Raw genomic sequence first — 16,577 nt, 5'->3', positions numbered from 1 at the left:
TATATATATATATGTATATATATATATATATATATGTATATATATATATATATATGTATATATATATATGTATATGTATATATATATATATATATATATATATATATATATATATATATATATATATATATATATATATATATATATATATATATATATATATATATATATATATATATATATATATATATATATATATATATATATATATATGTATATATATATATATATATATATATATATATGTATATATATATATATATATATATATATATATATATATATATGTATATATATATATATATATATATATATATATGTATGTATATATATATATATATATATATATATATATATATATATAAAAATAATATGAAATTAGATAATAATTACCTGCTGATCTGATAAAGACCTCTATGTGCCTTAGCCTTACAATTTTTCTGTCTAAAGCAAGTCTTACCTACCTTGAAACAGCAGCTTGCCTTCTGTTAGAATGTTGATCATCTAGCAGAACTAGCATTTTTAGCAGTTAACTTGTTAAATAAGAGGCACTTTTATAATCTCTCCTTTGTTATTTGCCCATAAGGATGCTTAATGGAACAATAAAACCACAATAACAGGATTGTTATGCTCATTGTATGGCTTAATTCGACTGCCACTACTACTTCCATCAGAGATGGTGCTTCCCTAAGTGGTGACAGCAGAAACCACAAAAAAGCACTCTCTTTTTGACCTTTGCTGAAGCACCTCACACTCCATTGGCTGCTTTCTTAGAACTGGCAGTGCTGAGAACTCAGAGGAAGTAGCCATAGCCAGAGGTTGTCATCCCAGCCAAGTGAAGTGTGTGACAGATTAGGAATGTTTCCAGTACTCACTGGCATCACCCATCTGTTTTGCTGCATGGCAAGAGATTTACAAGATCAGAGTTTTGTCCTTTCTTGGTTGTCATTCTTTTATTGTATTGTTTATGTTTAACACAAAGGGCAGACAGGGAGTGTCTTGCGTTTGTTTTCAGCGAGAGAGATTTTCCAGATCAGATCCTGGAGCTACAGGAAATTGATTAGTTCCATCTTGCATGCAGTGGAGTGAAGGGCCAGAGTGAGAGCTTGTGGAAAGTGTGCCACCAAATTACACACCACTTTTGCCAAATGTCAAGCCATCTGAACAAACAGACTGGCAAATTTGTGTTTTGACCCAGTCAAGTTGTCATGTTTGGACATTTTTACGGTTTACTTCCTCTCACTTTCTCTGGCATACAGTGTGGTATGCATTTATGCATGTTTTCACTGTCAAAGGTACCAAAATAGCAAACCATACCACTTTTCTATCACAATAGTACAGTACCAATGGCTTCAATGAGCCATCAATCTCAACTTTCTGCCATACACTAAATAAGGGTTACTGTTGGCAGTGGCAATGCAGGCTGCTCAGGGTGACCCATACCGAACTGAACTGAACTGTGCAGCTCAGTGGAAATGTGGTATTTGAAAGAACACACGTTTGGTGCTAAGAGCTTGACTGCATACACACGCACACACACTCCAAACCCACACACAAACAAAAATGTCTGTTCACGCATTCTGGTGCACATGCCATGGTGTTTGAAACTTTGATCCTTTTCCTTTCCTCTCTAACTTTTGGACGGAGCCTTGGTACTGAGTGTGCATTTACTGAAATGTCTCCCCAATGCTTTGAGTTTCCATTGTATTGACTCTGTTTTTTTACTCTTCTTTCTTTTTTGTTCACTCTTGTTTTTTTAGGTAAGGTTTGTAGGACCTCCCCAACTGTATGTTTGTGTGTATGTTTGAGTAAGTGTGCGTGTGTGTGTGGATATTTTTTTTTCTTAAAATAATACATAATAACTCTCCCCCTTTTACAGTGTAGCCTAACGGCTTCTCTTAGTTCTTCTCTATACGCTTACAATCACTAAACGCTCTCTGCTCAAAATACCAGTGCAACGATTTGAAACTCATACCAAAATGGAATCAGTAAACATTTTGTAGAAATTATTAATTTTTTCCCCTCCTGATTGTGTTCAGAATTCACCCATGTTAGAATAGTACTTGTATATATTAGTTTAATGTATGTTTGGCTGCAATGGGGGTGTTTTGATTGGCTGTGAACATGAGATGGGGCCCTCTGATTGGCTGTGAACATGATTCTGCCTCTTTCCCATGATTCCCCTGAATGGCTTGCCAGAATGAGCCTTAATCTCCTGCCCATTCTCCTTCTCCTTCCGCCTTCGATCGGTCTATCTGCCTGCGTCCACTTTTGTGAAGTGAATGTACACATGTGGTACATGTGGGAGTGGAAATTGTATGTGTTGAGAGTGTGTGTATGTGTCACCAAAACGAGGGGTTGGGGCTCAGGTGTTTTAGCTTGCAGGGAGAAGTCTTCACACCATCCCACCTGCATCCCACTTTTCCTCGTATAAATGTACTTGTTAAAGCCTCACCTGACCTGACCCATCTCCTTCCCCCTCTCCTGCAGAGCATGCTGGCTGAAGAGACCCAGACTTGTGAAGCTGAGTTTTAAGCAACGCATGAGAATTCAAATCAGATTGGAGTTGATTTTAGATTGATGGCAAGATGAAAACAGCTCTGAAAGAGATCTAGTGCTTCAAATAAAACAAGAACGTTGCATTGCTAAAAGCTCACTCACAGCGTATGCTTCTCATAGCTTGTGCAGCTACATAATGAAGTATGCATACGATGGTCTCTCTGTATCAGAAACACATTCACGCGGAGACTTGGACCCGCATGGGGGATTGGAGAAAGGGGGGAAATGAGGAGGAGGGTGCACCTTTTATTTGATTTAAGTGATGATTGGTACATTTCTGTTGAAAGACAATCAACCAAGAGGGGGGAAATGAGAGAGCGGACAGCTTTAGAACAATTTTTTAGATTTTCATCTAATTAAAATAAACACAATATTAGAAGCGCTAAATTAGTAACTCTGTCTCCTCTTTGCTTTGTTGTGGAGGAATCCAAAAGCATGAAATGATAGTACCACAAATAAGCAGAAATAAGGAGAGCAGAATTGTCAAGGATGGTGAGAGGGCATCCCTGTAATCACCCAGGGCCATTGGTAAGGGGTACACCAAAGCCCCTGCCCCCAAACCCGACCCCTAACCCTTTACCCCTTACCCCTGAACGCTCTCTTTGTGCCTCAATCTTCCTGCTTAACCAATTGGTGTTTCTTTTTTGCAGCATTATGATCCTGGCCATGTTGTGCTGATGGTAAACTTAGTGGTAAATGTTATTTTTACCCCTGATTGAATTGGTTATTTTATTTTGATTTATGCTTTCATTTTTTTTTCTCGTTTGATTTTACTTCCCCCATTTCTTGTTTTGATATGACTCATCATCAGAGCACCAGTGTTTAATAGGCTTAAACTGTCTCTACCTCTCTTTGTATTAGTCTTCATTCTGCTGCCCGTCTCTTAGTGTTTCAATATGCACTATTCTAGAACACTCATTCTGTTTGTTTTCAGTTTTTTGGGGGATATTTAGATTCACTTCCCCTTTTTTGTTGCATTGCACACGTTTTGTCTAGTCTTATGTTTTTTTTGTTTTTTTTCCCACTGGAATGCATAATACCAGTCTTGACCTCACATTATTCCCAAAAAACTGATTGTTGGGAAGGGAAAGGATTGAGTTTGTTGTCTTGAGGTGCCTGATTTTGGGATTCCCCCCTACATTTTACAGAAACTTCCTCCCCTCTAACCTCTTGGTTAACTAATAGTAATCATTAGTTTCCAAGTAGATATGGCAGAAGTTACAAGATGTTTTAACTATATGCTTAAATATTGTTTATTTCATTACACGTTTCAAATGAGGTTTATATATTACAGTTTCTATGTTAAATTATGAAACTCTCTTGTGCTCCCTGGTGGTTATATAAATCACTCAGTGCATATTCCTGCAAGCTCTGGTGGGGGCTGGAATCCTGTCAGGCCCTTATCGTTCCACACATACTCTTTTATCACTTCATTACTGGGAACAATTATACCACTGGGCTGAAGCATCAATCTTTCTCTTTAAATTATACAGTCTTAAATTTCTAACATGTAATGGGCCTATACTGCAGGAGGGCTAGTATTCAATGTGTTATAACTCAAACAAAACCTTCCTTTTAATTTTGAGAAATGTGCAAGACATTTTATTCTTCTTTTGGTAGCTTAGCAGGTTAAGAAATAAGAATAGTCAGTGATACTTGCTGCTTATGTTGATACTTGGTTTTTGGAAGTTTAATGGGCAGTTTATTATATTTCTTTTTGATTATATAGATGACAATGTAATTTAATGCATTAAATTGTAAAGTATCGGTGGATATATGTTTTATTACCATCTAATCCATTAACAACAAAAAAAGGAAAATTCCAAGCCCTTTACTGTACTAAGAAATTTTTTTTGCCACCATTACATCAGCCCAAGGGTATGAACCGATCCTCCTTTTAAAATTCGAATGACTCCCCCAAAAAATTGAAAAAAAAAAGACTGACAGAAAAAGAAAACTGAAATCCAAACGATTGATTGGAGTTTGATTGACCGTGACCATGGTGCTAGCCTGTGCAGCCGCAATTAGTATGACTTCATTTCTTGTGCCTTTTCTCCTTTATTTGAGTCCCCCCCCCACCCTTTCCTGTCTCTGTGTCTGTATGTTTGCCACCCCACCCCATCCCCACACTCTGCCAGGTAAGTACATCCTTTCCCCAACCCTGCACTGTCAACATGGCAACCTCTGGCCTTTCACGCCACTCTGCTGCTGTAGCTCAGTGCTTGTGTCCTTATTCTCTCTGTTCTCTCGTCTTTTCTCCCTGTGTCTCTTTCTTTTCTCTCTCTCTCTCTCTCTCTCTCTCTCTCAGCTTCGTTTGGCTGGTTATGAGTGGATTAAGCAATTATGTGTCAATCTTCAGTGTAGTTTTGATTTGTCTTTTTTTCTTTTGTTTCATTCTGATTTGTGTTCATTTTTTCTGATGTTACTTTTCCTCTGATCTAGGTCTTTTCACAGCTTGTGTATATAAAACTAGTAAAGCAAAGTACTATTTCACATAAACCTGAAATAATACTTATTAGGTTCATTTGCATCCAGGTGTGGCCTGCAGACAGGTAGGCAAATCAGTTGAAGTGCGGTTCAGAAGGGGTTTTAATCCTGATTAATGTATTACATAGGAAAGACAGACTGGTATTCAGTGTTGTCGCAGTGCTGTGAAAAGATGCTGTGAATGCTGATATCTCCTCCCTCTCTGAGGTACTCCCTCTAGCAACCCAAATATGCTCCCCTACAATCTGAGTTAAGAGAATCCGTTGGACAGAACACAATGCATACTGAATTAAGAAGGAGACATGGTTGAAAAGAGAGGGAGGGTGATAACAGAAAAGTAAGAAGGGGAGGGATAAGATTACCTTAAACGGGACACTGTAGGGACACTGCAGCAAATTCAGTCAAATTTCAGTCCAACCTTCCACATCTTGTTTTCTGTCCCTTGCTTTCTTCATTAGAAATATCTTACAGTTGTTCTGTGTATACAGTTATTACAAACTAAATTGGCAGCCAACTCAAATGCTGAACAATTAAAAACTAGCCTTGGTTACAAATATATTAGAGCACCTGGAATTGCCTTTTAGGGGTGAGCTGCACATGAAGCTGTGAGAATGGCTAGAGTTTGGTTCACTGTAGCTTTCTGGTCTCTTGCACTTGAAGGCAGTCTCTCTAACCCAGCACCCTGTGCTCTAAGCAGGCTGTCCCGCCCCGAGTTTTCTCTTATATTGAACAATAGTCTAACCTCTGTACTATCTCTCTCTTCCTCTCCCCCCACCTCATAGGACGAACTGACCCTGTCCCCATCGTGCTCAAATATGACGTCATGGGAATGGGGCGAATGGAAATGGAGGTGAGAAGACAGTTCTTTGTGCTTTCTTTACTTAAAATTGTGAATGCAAGTATTAACGTTTGACCCTTACACCTTTGTGCCCAGCTGGACTATGCAGAAGATGCCACAGAGAAGCGTCGAGTGTTGGAAGTGGAAAAAGAAGACACTGAGGAACTGCGTCAAAAATACAAGGTGAGAACCGATTATAGCAACAATGTTCATTGCCTAAATATTTGTTCTCAATTCTCTGTACATAATTTCTCTTTCTTTCCAGTCTTACTCTTGCCTTTTGTTGTAGAGTCTTATCTAGTTAAAATTCTGTTAATGTTTGAGATCGATTTGTCACTACCCTTGGACACATATATAAAGCTTCGCTTGTTCCACTGCAGACTAACTACTTAAGCATGTTAATATGCATTTCTTAAATCTCCTTTACACAAACCTAATCACTTTCTTGGCAAACCATCCTATATGTATAGTTTCTATACCCATCTTTATTAATCATTAATGCTTCGATATTTGTTGTTCCATTTTGCAGGATTTTGCAGAGAAAGAAAAAGCTATTGCCAAAGCTTTAGAGGACCTAAGGGCCAACTTCTACTGTGAACTGTGTGATAAGCAATACCAGAAGCATCAGGAGTTTGACAATCACATCAACTCCTATGATCATGCACACAAGCAGGTATGAAAGGTTCACATAGGAGGAGTGCCACTGAACAACATTCATAAACAATATGTATTTTTTTTAAACACAAAGATAATTTATGTGATGATATTGCTTATGATGTCATTAAGTTCATATTCTTTGTCTAATTCTACAGAGACTGAAGGAGCTAAAACAGAGAGAGTTTGCACGAAATGTGTCTTCCCGTTCTAGAAAGGATGGTAAGAAACAGGAGAAGATGCTACGGCGCCTTCATGAATTGGCTGAACAGAGGAAACAACAAGACCAGTAAGTACAATGCTGAGACTTCTTATGTTTTCCCTGCAAGCATCATTAATTGTAACACAGGGTCTCATTTTGTTTTTATTTTTATTTTGCAGTGTTCCTGGCAGTGGTCCCATGTTTAAAACCACCACAGTGGCAGTAGATGGAGAAAAGGGTGAAGACTCAATGGATGGTGTACCTATGACAGTGGATACCAGCACAGATTCTTTTGAAGAAAAGCCAGCGTGTGGTGTTGGTGGTCAAGGTTCCCCTAAATTAGGCCCTACCATTAGCTTTGGTTTTAATAAAACTAGCTCTTCTCCAACTCCCTCTGGAGGCTCACAAGCTCCCAAAGTCAGTGTCTCATTCTCTTTTGCTAAAAAAACCCCAGTAAAACTTGAAACGGCTGCAGCTGTCTTTGCAGACCATGCCGAAGAGACAGTAGAAGGTGAAGAAGGACAGGAAGAGGGAGGAGAAAATACTGGAGGAGAGGATGTAGGAATGGCATCTATCAATGATATCCCACAGGCAGTTGACATTGGCAGTGATGGAGGGGGGAGTGGGAGTGGGTGTGGGGGTGGTGGTGAGGGTGATGAAGAGCAGTCACAACCAGATGATGGAGGGACCCTGGCCTCTACTTTAAACAAGCTAAAGATGATGATGAAAAAGGAAGAAGGTTACTCTGGACAAGAGCCACAGTATTATCATTATGTACCACCTGTACATTGTCGAGTCAAGCCTCATTTTCAGTTTCTGCTTTTTATGAAGGCTTCTGACCAGTGTGATGAGAAGGAGGATGGAGTAAAAGATGAGAAGGCAGAAGTAGGCAATGATGGAGAGCAAAAACATATTGAAGTAAACATTGACATACCTGAAAAAGATACTGAGAATGAACCTACACAGGTTCAAAACACTAATCCCTCTCCTGCATCAGCTAAAGAAAAGGCAGATGAAGAATCTGGTACTATGTCTACAGGACATGATGATACTACAGAAGTGGAAAGCTTGCCCCAACCAACTGACAGCAAGCAAGTGATGTCCCAACCTCCAGATACAGGTCCCCGCATGCCAACTGGGCCCTTTTTCCCTGTGTTAAGTAAAGATGAAAGCACTACCTTGCAATGGCCTTCTGAGTTGTTGGAGTTTACTAAGGCCCAGCCATCTCTTTCCTACAGCTGTAATCCTCTTTACTTTGACTTTAAGCTTTCAAGAAACAAAGGCAATTGGGCAGGCAAAAATAGCAAACCTGTCAAGCCAGTTAGCACTGAAGAACAAGAGGTGCCTAAGCCTGAAAAAACAGACAGCACTCCTGACACTAGTGGTGAGGCTTGTACTACTAAAACAGTTGAAGGACCCAGTACGTCTCAAAAAGAACAATCATCATTGAAAGTTGACGGTGCTGAGAACGAGAACAATGAGCAGAAATTACCAGGTAATGAAGATGTGACTGCAGGGTCTAAGAAAAAGAAAAAGAAGAAACACAAAAAGTCAGGCAAGCATTCTAAACGCAAAGAGAAAGCAGCAATGGAGGGTGAGTTAGTGAATGAGACACCAGGTGGAAAAACCAAAAAAAAGAAGAAGCATAAAAGAAAGAAAAGCAAAAATAAACCACGTGACGCTGAAGAAGTTGTACCAGAGGAAGAGGGAAATAAGGACAAAGAGAAAGCCAAGGATGACAAAGATGGAGTAGCCACTGCTCAGTCATCTGGAGTAGGCGCAACCAATGAGGGAGGAAAGAGAAAACGGTCCCACAAAATGTCTGGAGCTGAGCAAAGCAGTGCAGGAAAGCCCAGCTCTACAGAGGAGCACAATGGTACTAAGCGTCTTAAATCTGACACCAACACACCTGCTGCCTCATGCTCTGCTTCAGCCCAAAAGAGCTTAGGGGGAGGTCAACCTCCGAGTAGTGACAGTGAGGAGGATGGAGGATCATCCTCTCAACGTTCTCGACCACCTCAGCGTCGCTCCACACCGACACGTGAGCAGCGCAGACACCGCAGTGATGATTCTGGACGTTCACGTAGTAGGTCATCCCATCGAGGAGACCACAACCATAGACGCCACAGAGGTCAAAAGTCACACAGCCGATCTTACTCCACTAGCTCTGAGCGTTCTTCTGCAGGGAGCAGTGCTTACAGTCGTCGTAGCCATAGCTACACAGACAGTTACAGTGACTACAGTGAAGGACGACGTCACCACAGATCAAGAAGGCCTTCCTCAGACTCAGACTATGACAGGCGTGATGGTGGCCGATCTCACAGGCGACGTTACTCATCTTCTTCAGAAGAGGACTCACGTTCACGATCACGCTCTCGAAGCCGCAGAAAACGCCATCAACGGAGACACCAAAGGAGCAGTAGTCGCAGCTCCAGTCGTAGTAGTTGGAGTAGCAGTGCTCGTTCTTACAGACGCAGTAGCTACAGTCGCAGCCGTAGCTCTGCTAGTCGTTCATCTAGCTCTACCAAGGGCTCTCCACATCGGCATGGTCACAGCCGACGATCTGACAGCTCAACACGGCGGCGGGATTTCAATCGGTCACGAATTTACCGATCTCAGTCTCCAAGATCCTCTTCCCGCACACAAAATCGAAACAGCAACTCTTCATCAACACAAGGAACAAGAGGGGGTGGAGGAGCTTCTTCAAAGGAGGGAGGAGGTGCTGCAGAACATCGAAATTCATTCACAGCCCGACAACTCCTGGAGCGAATCCAATCTAGAAAAGGAGGGGATGAATCTGGTGCAGGCACTAAGACAGGCATCAAGATCAAGGATCCTCCACAGGGATACTTTGGCCCCAAACTCCCCCCTGCCCTTGGAAACAAAAGTATGTTACCCCTTTTTGGCAAGCTTCAAGCAGGAAAAAAGCCCCCATTACTTTCTTTTACACGTTCAACTGATGGTGTGAAGTCGGAGCAGAGCAAAATTTCTGATAGTAATGAAGTTATCCTGGTAGAACCTATTCGTGAATTTCCGCCCCCTCCTCCTCCACCTCAACCAGCAGTTCAACAACAAAAGCAGCAACTGGAGGAGGCTGTACCAAGTGCAACAGTGCTCGAGGAGACCAGACATCAATCCTCAGACCCTCCAGTTCTTCATGAGTCTCAACCACACTATGAGCAGGATCCAGCAATGATGATGTCACAATACCAAGGTGAGAGACAAGACCCCAATAATCACATGTTAGACGGGCATCTAATGGGGCCTGATATAGGTCAACAACCTAATATGCATGCCTACCCTGGTTACCCTGCCACTATGGAGGATGGGGACATGGGCATGGAAGCTGAAGAGGATGGTCTTGCACCTTTAGAAAGTCAACCAATTACCTTCACTCCAGAGGAAATGGAGAAGTACAGCAAGTTGCAGCAAGCAGCCCAACAGCACATTCAACAGCAACTGTTGGCCAAGCAGGTGAAGAGCTTCCCCTCAGCTGCAGCTGCAGCCGCAGCAGCTAACTTGGCAGCAGCAGCTAATCTTGCCCCTGCCCCGCCACCACCACCAACTGCACTGCAGCAAATTCACATCCAGCAACCCACTGTTTCTGCAGCTTCTGCTACCTCTATTACAACAGTGCAGCACGCTATCTTACAGCACCATGCTGCTGCTACAGCCATGGGCATGCATCCTCATACTGCACATCATCCACACCCTGCCCATGCCCAGCTAGCCCAGGTGCACCACATACCTCAACATCACCTAACCCCTATCTCCTTGTCACCATTGGGCCATTCTTTGGGACATTCACTTGGTCACTCTTTAGGACACGCTGGCCTGATTCAAGCCCACCCCACTGCCTTCCTTTCAGGCCAACCCATACATATTATACCAGCCTCTGCGCTTCATCACACCCCTCTTGCTCTACATCACGTCCCCCATGCTGCTCTCTACCCAACCCTTTTTGCCCCCCGGCCAGCCAGTGCTGCAGCAGCTGCAGCTCTACAGCTACATCCTCTTCTTCATCCTATCTTCTCAGGGCAAGACCTTCAGCACCCTCCAAATCATGGCTCCTGAACATCCAGCTTTTGTCAAAGTAGGGAAGGCTGAAGGTATTTAGCTACTGGGTGGCCCAGTCTGGTGATCCACAGTGACTGTTCTGATCAACCTCTACCTTAGGGTGGCCTAAACAGGACTGTTCAGGATTGTTTTAACTGAAGACAGAGTATAATCTTGACTGTCTTTTGAGATTGTAATGTAATGAAATTATATGGCCAGGAGTTTGGTTGGGGTATGTAACATTGTTTATATATATTCACACAAAGGCGTATGGGCTTCAAGAGTTGATTTGTAGGCCAAGACTTAGATCCTACAAGTAGAGAACCACTGGTATATTGTTTTGTTTTTTCTATAGTTTGTCATTATAACTATTATTATTATTTGTCTGATGTGCTTCTTATATCCAGAAGCTCTCGGACTGAAGCCATATTCGGGATCTTTGTTGTGGGCTTTTGGTGTGGTTGGATACAGTTGATATGAAAAGTCATTTTTGGAGACTTTGTTTTTCTGTGTATCAAGCCTTTGTGAAAGTTGTAAGGTTTATGAAATAACTCATTGTATGAATATGCAAAGATACTCAAGCCTGTTATTCAAGAACCAGGTTATGATAAACTGACTTATGGTTTGCTGAAGGATTATCCTAATATTTGGTCATTTCAGCTCATTCTATTTCTCAGAAGTCATCGTATCATACTCTGAGCAAAAGGTAACAAAAACGAACAAGATTATTATAATAAAAGCCATACTCAGCACTCAACTGTGTTAAGCTATTTTTGCTGGTTGGTTGTAAAATAGTATAAATGATCTGAAAATAGTAAATGGAAGAGACATCGCATATTGATGTCACATTTTTATTATGTCACAGGCTGTCAAAACTGCATAAGTTACATTTTGGGATTTGAAAATTCCCATCCCTTGTTTTTGAAATTGTGAAATCTTGCACTGAAAAATAAATGTACAGTGAGATGCTGTTTTTGCATCTTGTAACAACTGTATGATTGTAGAATTCTGCAATAATTTGTTTTCTATTTGATTTTAAATTATTTTTATTTTTTGGGATAATGTTTTCTTTCTGTACAATTAGTTAAATGTAAATACATGTAACGTAGTGAAACTATGTAAAATAAAGGTTTGTAACACATGCTAATAAAAATAATGAAGAGGGGGGAGGGGAAGCATATGTAAAAATGATCAGGGTTGGTACTTTAGTGGACTTGAGTGTCTATGGAATGTGGAGAAACCACAGAATGTGGCAGAACTTTTGGTGACGTTGTACTGTAAATGGCAGCAGTGACATGAGCTTTTTTTAATTCCTCCTTGATGCATCAGCAAATAAAACTTTGACTTGTAATTCTGGTGTACACGCTTGATTTTATTTAATATGAGATGTATTGCAAGGTCATCTGTGCTTAAACACTATATTCGTAATAGCCTTCCATTCATAGCAACTCGGAATTTATTCAGTTGCACAGCTGTATTGTATTCAAACACAAGATGGCACTGTTGGTACTTCAATCAGTTCAATGGCGGAGGGTCATATTGAAAGGTTTTTCACCAGGAATCGTAGAACTAAAATGGTTTTTCAAAGCTTAACGGGATATTTCACTCAAGTCTGAGAATTATGTCTGTAATTTCAGCCCCACAATGGAACTATTAAAGTTACGAAAATATACGAAAATAAAAGCATCATCATACTTGCATGGCTTACATCACATTAAGAATCTTTTTTTTTTTTTGTATTATTCCTATTCTAAAATGTTGTGTAAATATTTGAGTCCTTGTTTAATTAAACAGGTGCTAATTTATATACAAATCTGACATTTTGAGATCAGGTAAGGTTTTTAAGCTTGTTAGAATATCAGGTATCATTTTTATAATTCATAATTTAGAAAAAAAAAGCAAAGAGACAGGAAAGAATATAGAGTCAACATGCATGAGCTTATCCCCTCCATCAAAACCTTAATATCAAAACAGGTATTACTGCAACTGTAAGGTTTGGTTTACATGCTGCAGTGGAGATTTATCGCTCAACACAGAGGGAAAAAAACGCAACTGGGAAATGTTTATAATGTAAACAAAAAAAAAAAGAAAAAAATATATATATGTCTTGTGATGAAGTTTTTGTTAAAAAGTTAGAAACCTTGGTCCACTTTCTAATGGGTGTACATTCTAATTGATATGCAACACTTTTAGTTTGCAATTTAGTATTATATTACAAAATAAGATAAAATTTACAGATTCAGGATTATCTGCAAAGACTGTCCAAGTTACTGTTCAACAAACTGCTTCGTCTATTTACATGTTGGCTATCAGTCTTTGGCTACCAAGTAACTACAGTGCTCAGCATAATTGAATACACCCCATTTTGAAAATAAATATTTTTCTCCATTTCTCAGTGAATATAGGCAATGTATTTAACTAAAATAATATTTTAGTCACTAAACATCTTTAGAAATTGAAAGATAAAATTATATATATATATATATAATATAATATTGTATAGCTTCCTATTAAAAATATGAATCTAAATGATAGAATATATGAGTACACCCCTCACAAATCTAAGCACTGTATGAGCCAAACCAAATGAACACTATTGGCTACAAAACTAAAAAATAAAAGGGACTGATGTGTACTCATTTTTAATGTTTCCTATTTTTTCTTAATTTAACACAAAAGATATTTTGAAGAATGTTCAAATTCAGTAGCTGTCAATGTAGTGTTCTTTTTAACCTATCATGGATCTTGATAGCTTCCGTTTTCCTACATTTATCAAAATACTATATTTGTGTTCAACAAGAAATAAAATGAAACATTTGTGAAAAGTGGAAGGTGAGAAAATGATGTACAAGCCCAGGGGTCGCCAAACTCGGTTCTGGAGGGTCGGTGTCTTGCATATTTTAGTTCCAACCCCAATTAAACACACCTGAACCAGCTAATCAAGCTCTTTCTAGGTATACTACTACTATAAACTTCAGGCAGGTGTGTTACAGGAAGTTGGAGCTAAACAGTGTAGAACACCAGCCTTCCAGGACCGAGTTTGTACTAGTCCTTTACGCTATCTATTGCCCAACTATCCCATCACCAGCGCATGATTTTCTAATATTTTTTTAAATGCTGAACGTTAGCATTCAGTTTGTTATAAGTTCGTTGTGTGTACAAGCGGTTTTAGTAAATATTGTCATATCCCCTCTATCACCTCAATAATAATAATAAAAATCACATGATTTTTAAACACAGGCATGATGTATGACTGAAACAGGAGGACACTGCAGGGGCTTCTGGTGTCCTGAGCATGTGTGAATGTGCGCACAGAGCGTCAAGATCCATGCAGCAGATGTTCAATAAGACGTCTCATTTCCTGTTTGCCAGAGGCTGTGGCTCCTGCTTAGATGCAGCCAAACACACTTTCAATTCAACAGCATTAAACAAGTAAGTTTGACATTTGAGGGCAGCTGGATATATATGTGTGTGTGTGTGTTTGTTTGACTTTTATTGCACAGCATTTTCAAGAAATCTTTATGTACAGCTTAGAAGAGTCATGAACAGTACAAAAAAACTGTCAAACATTTTTTGCTGTCCAGAAGGTGGCGATGTAGAGCCAAATGACAAACCACAACTCTAGTTCAGGGGTGCTTAACCCTGCTCCTGGAGATCTACTTTTCTGCCGGTTTCAGTTGCAACCCATATATAAACACACCTGCCTGTAATTATTAAGTGCTGTTCAGGTCCTAATTAATTGGCTCAGGTGTGCTTGATCAGGGTTGAAGCTGAACAGAAAGGTTGATCTCTAAGAGCAGGGTTGAGCACTCCTGTTCTAGTCTAACCATTGTCTTTTAATATCATATTTATAATGACTATTAGCGCTGCTGTTTTTCGAGCAACAGCCACACTGAACGGCTAGGCTGATATTTTTAGATTAGCGAAGACTCCAAGATAGATAGCGGTCAAACAAATCTGAGAATCCGAGAGCTTAAAGGAAAGTTATGAAAGGATTCGACATCTTTTAAAGACAGATGCTAAAGATTTGTGGAGATGAATCTGGCAGTGCAATAGGCAGTTGTGTGATTTCCTTCAACCTGTACACTTTTTTTTTTTTCACAGATGTGACGCACGTGCCACGAAAACCGGAATGAGCCGCAGACGCCATCAAGAAACAGAATCCGAGAAAACTGGAAAAGTTCAGCTAAGGTATTTAACCACCAGAAACATGACCACGCAGGTAGCCAGCATTCCAGCCATCATGATGAATTTGTCCTGTGACGCTCGCTTCTCAATCAAACGCATGACCGTGTTCGACAAACCCAACATGTTCGCCACATCCAACATCTTTTTATGTGTGCCCTAAAAAAGAGAAAGTGTGAGAGGTTACAATATTTTCAATGACCGTGAGGAATGGATTCATTGACAGGAATATCTGAGGTAAATATCATCCCCATTTCCCCAAAAGTCTCTCACGCTCTGCCATAATCAGAGGAGCTTCAGGAAGAGCTCACACTCCTCCCTGGAAACACACAGTCAGTGTCTAAATGTGCAGGCATGACCTTAGACCACTGCAGTTATTGATAACTGACTAATAGGTAGGGTCAGACAGAATATGTGGACATTTTTTGCTATTTCTGCGAAGAAGTTTGTAAAAAAATTAATAAATAAAAAATCTGTGGATTTTGGCGGAATTGTTTTGGGAATATTGTAACTAAAACCTTAATATATGAGATAAAAAAAATAGCTTTTTAACTTTTATTTAATGTTTACAATGCTAATCATATTAGATTCACTTATTTGGTAAGCAAAGCATTTGCATATTTCTCATATAATATCTCTACTAAAAGAGAAAATTTTACTTAAACCGTATTGTAAATGAATCAAATGAACATTTTAATATTAGTCAGTAATATTACTGAAATGAAGTTAAAAACTGAATAAATTTAAATTTACACATTTACGTATTAAGTAAATTACGTATTAAGTAAGTTTATTAAGTAAATAAATATACTCGATTGTCTAAAAATCTGTGGATTTTTACATGCGCAGATTCAGTGTGGGTCTACTAATAGGTTCACATTCATTGAAATAATCATTATTTACACCAGTCCATTCAACCTGGGGTCCCAGTGCAGAGAAGCTGATATACTTTGAGGTCAAATAAAGATGTATAAAATCTTACACTAATAATTTGATATAAAAATGCTTACAATTAGTGGGTTCCAACTAGGGGTCCACACTAAAGAGATTTGAGAAATAGATTTTTCAAAAATGCATCCCTATTCTCTCAAATTAATTGAGCTTAATTTTGGTCCATGTTTTAAACTTCTGTCCAGAGAGGTCATGTTTTGATCTTCGACTGGTCTAATGCAATCATGTGATGCAATTTCGCAGGTCGGAGTTTACCAAGCTTGAGCTTTCCAACGCAGCAAACTGTGAAACTTGCCGTACAATATTGCATTTCCGGTCTGACGCATTCGTGTGCGTATGAATGGAAGTCTATGGGGAGCAAAGTCCAGTGTGACCGAGGCTTCACTATGAACATTCTTATAATTCACTTAAAACAGTTCTTTCCTCACTTTATTAAAACTTTATTATTATTTTAGGTTCAAGTGGTGTAAGAGGAGCAGAATAGGGCTCTTTGTAAAGCATAAAGCGCCATCTACTGTTAAAAGCAAAGTGATCCAAAAGAGAATGAATAGAGCACTTTCTCAGAATTGTTTCAGAGCGATTTCTGAAGATTTTTCAGCTCAACTCTTTTCCACGACCCACCATAGTTAAGGGGGATGCAGACGA

At 39.5% G+C, this 16,577-nt stretch overlaps 2 protein-coding genes across 9 annotated transcripts in view; one reads left to right on the top strand and one right to left on the bottom strand.

The window, feature by feature from the left end:
* The window catches only part of gpatch8 (G patch domain containing 8), a 36,266-nt gene extending 24,119 nt beyond the window's left edge, over window positions 1–12,147 (top strand). For 4 of the 8 annotated variants that reach the window (XM_056453917.1, XM_056453921.1, XM_056453918.1 and 1 more), the window contains 5 exons: window positions 5,829–5,896; window positions 5,981–6,067; window positions 6,414–6,557; window positions 6,697–6,827; window positions 6,920–12,147. In XM_056453917.1, coding sequence (XP_056309892.1) covers window positions 5,829–5,896; window positions 5,981–6,067; window positions 6,414–6,557; window positions 6,697–6,827; window positions 6,920–10,814 — 4,325 coding nt within the window. In that variant the 3' untranslated portion in view covers window positions 10,815–12,147. Of the gene's footprint in view, window positions 1–1,760; window positions 3,252–5,828; window positions 5,897–5,980; window positions 6,068–6,413; window positions 6,558–6,696; window positions 6,828–6,919 lie in introns of all 8 variants that reach the window. The other 4 variants (XM_056453925.1, XM_056453923.1, XM_056453924.1 and 1 more) reach the window with 2 other exon arrangements.
* Window positions 12,148–14,264: 2,117 nt separating this feature from the next.
* Window positions 14,265–16,577, bottom strand: part of gosr2 (golgi SNAP receptor complex member 2) — a 13,266-nt gene continuing 10,953 nt past the window's right edge. The window contains exon 6 of the mRNA XM_056453916.1: window positions 14,265–15,140. Coding sequence (XP_056309891.1) covers window positions 14,979–15,140 — 162 coding nt within the window. The 3' untranslated portion in view covers window positions 14,265–14,978. The remainder of the gene's footprint in view (window positions 15,141–16,577) is intronic.

Source organism: Danio aesculapii, chromosome 3, assembly GCF_903798145.1.
Source record: "Danio aesculapii chromosome 3, fDanAes4.1, whole genome shotgun sequence".
NCBI classification, from domain to species: domain Eukaryota; kingdom Metazoa; phylum Chordata; class Actinopteri; order Cypriniformes; family Danionidae; genus Danio; species Danio aesculapii.
The sequence above is the reverse complement of the archived record's forward strand: the minus strand, read 5'-3'. Positions and strand labels throughout refer to the sequence as shown.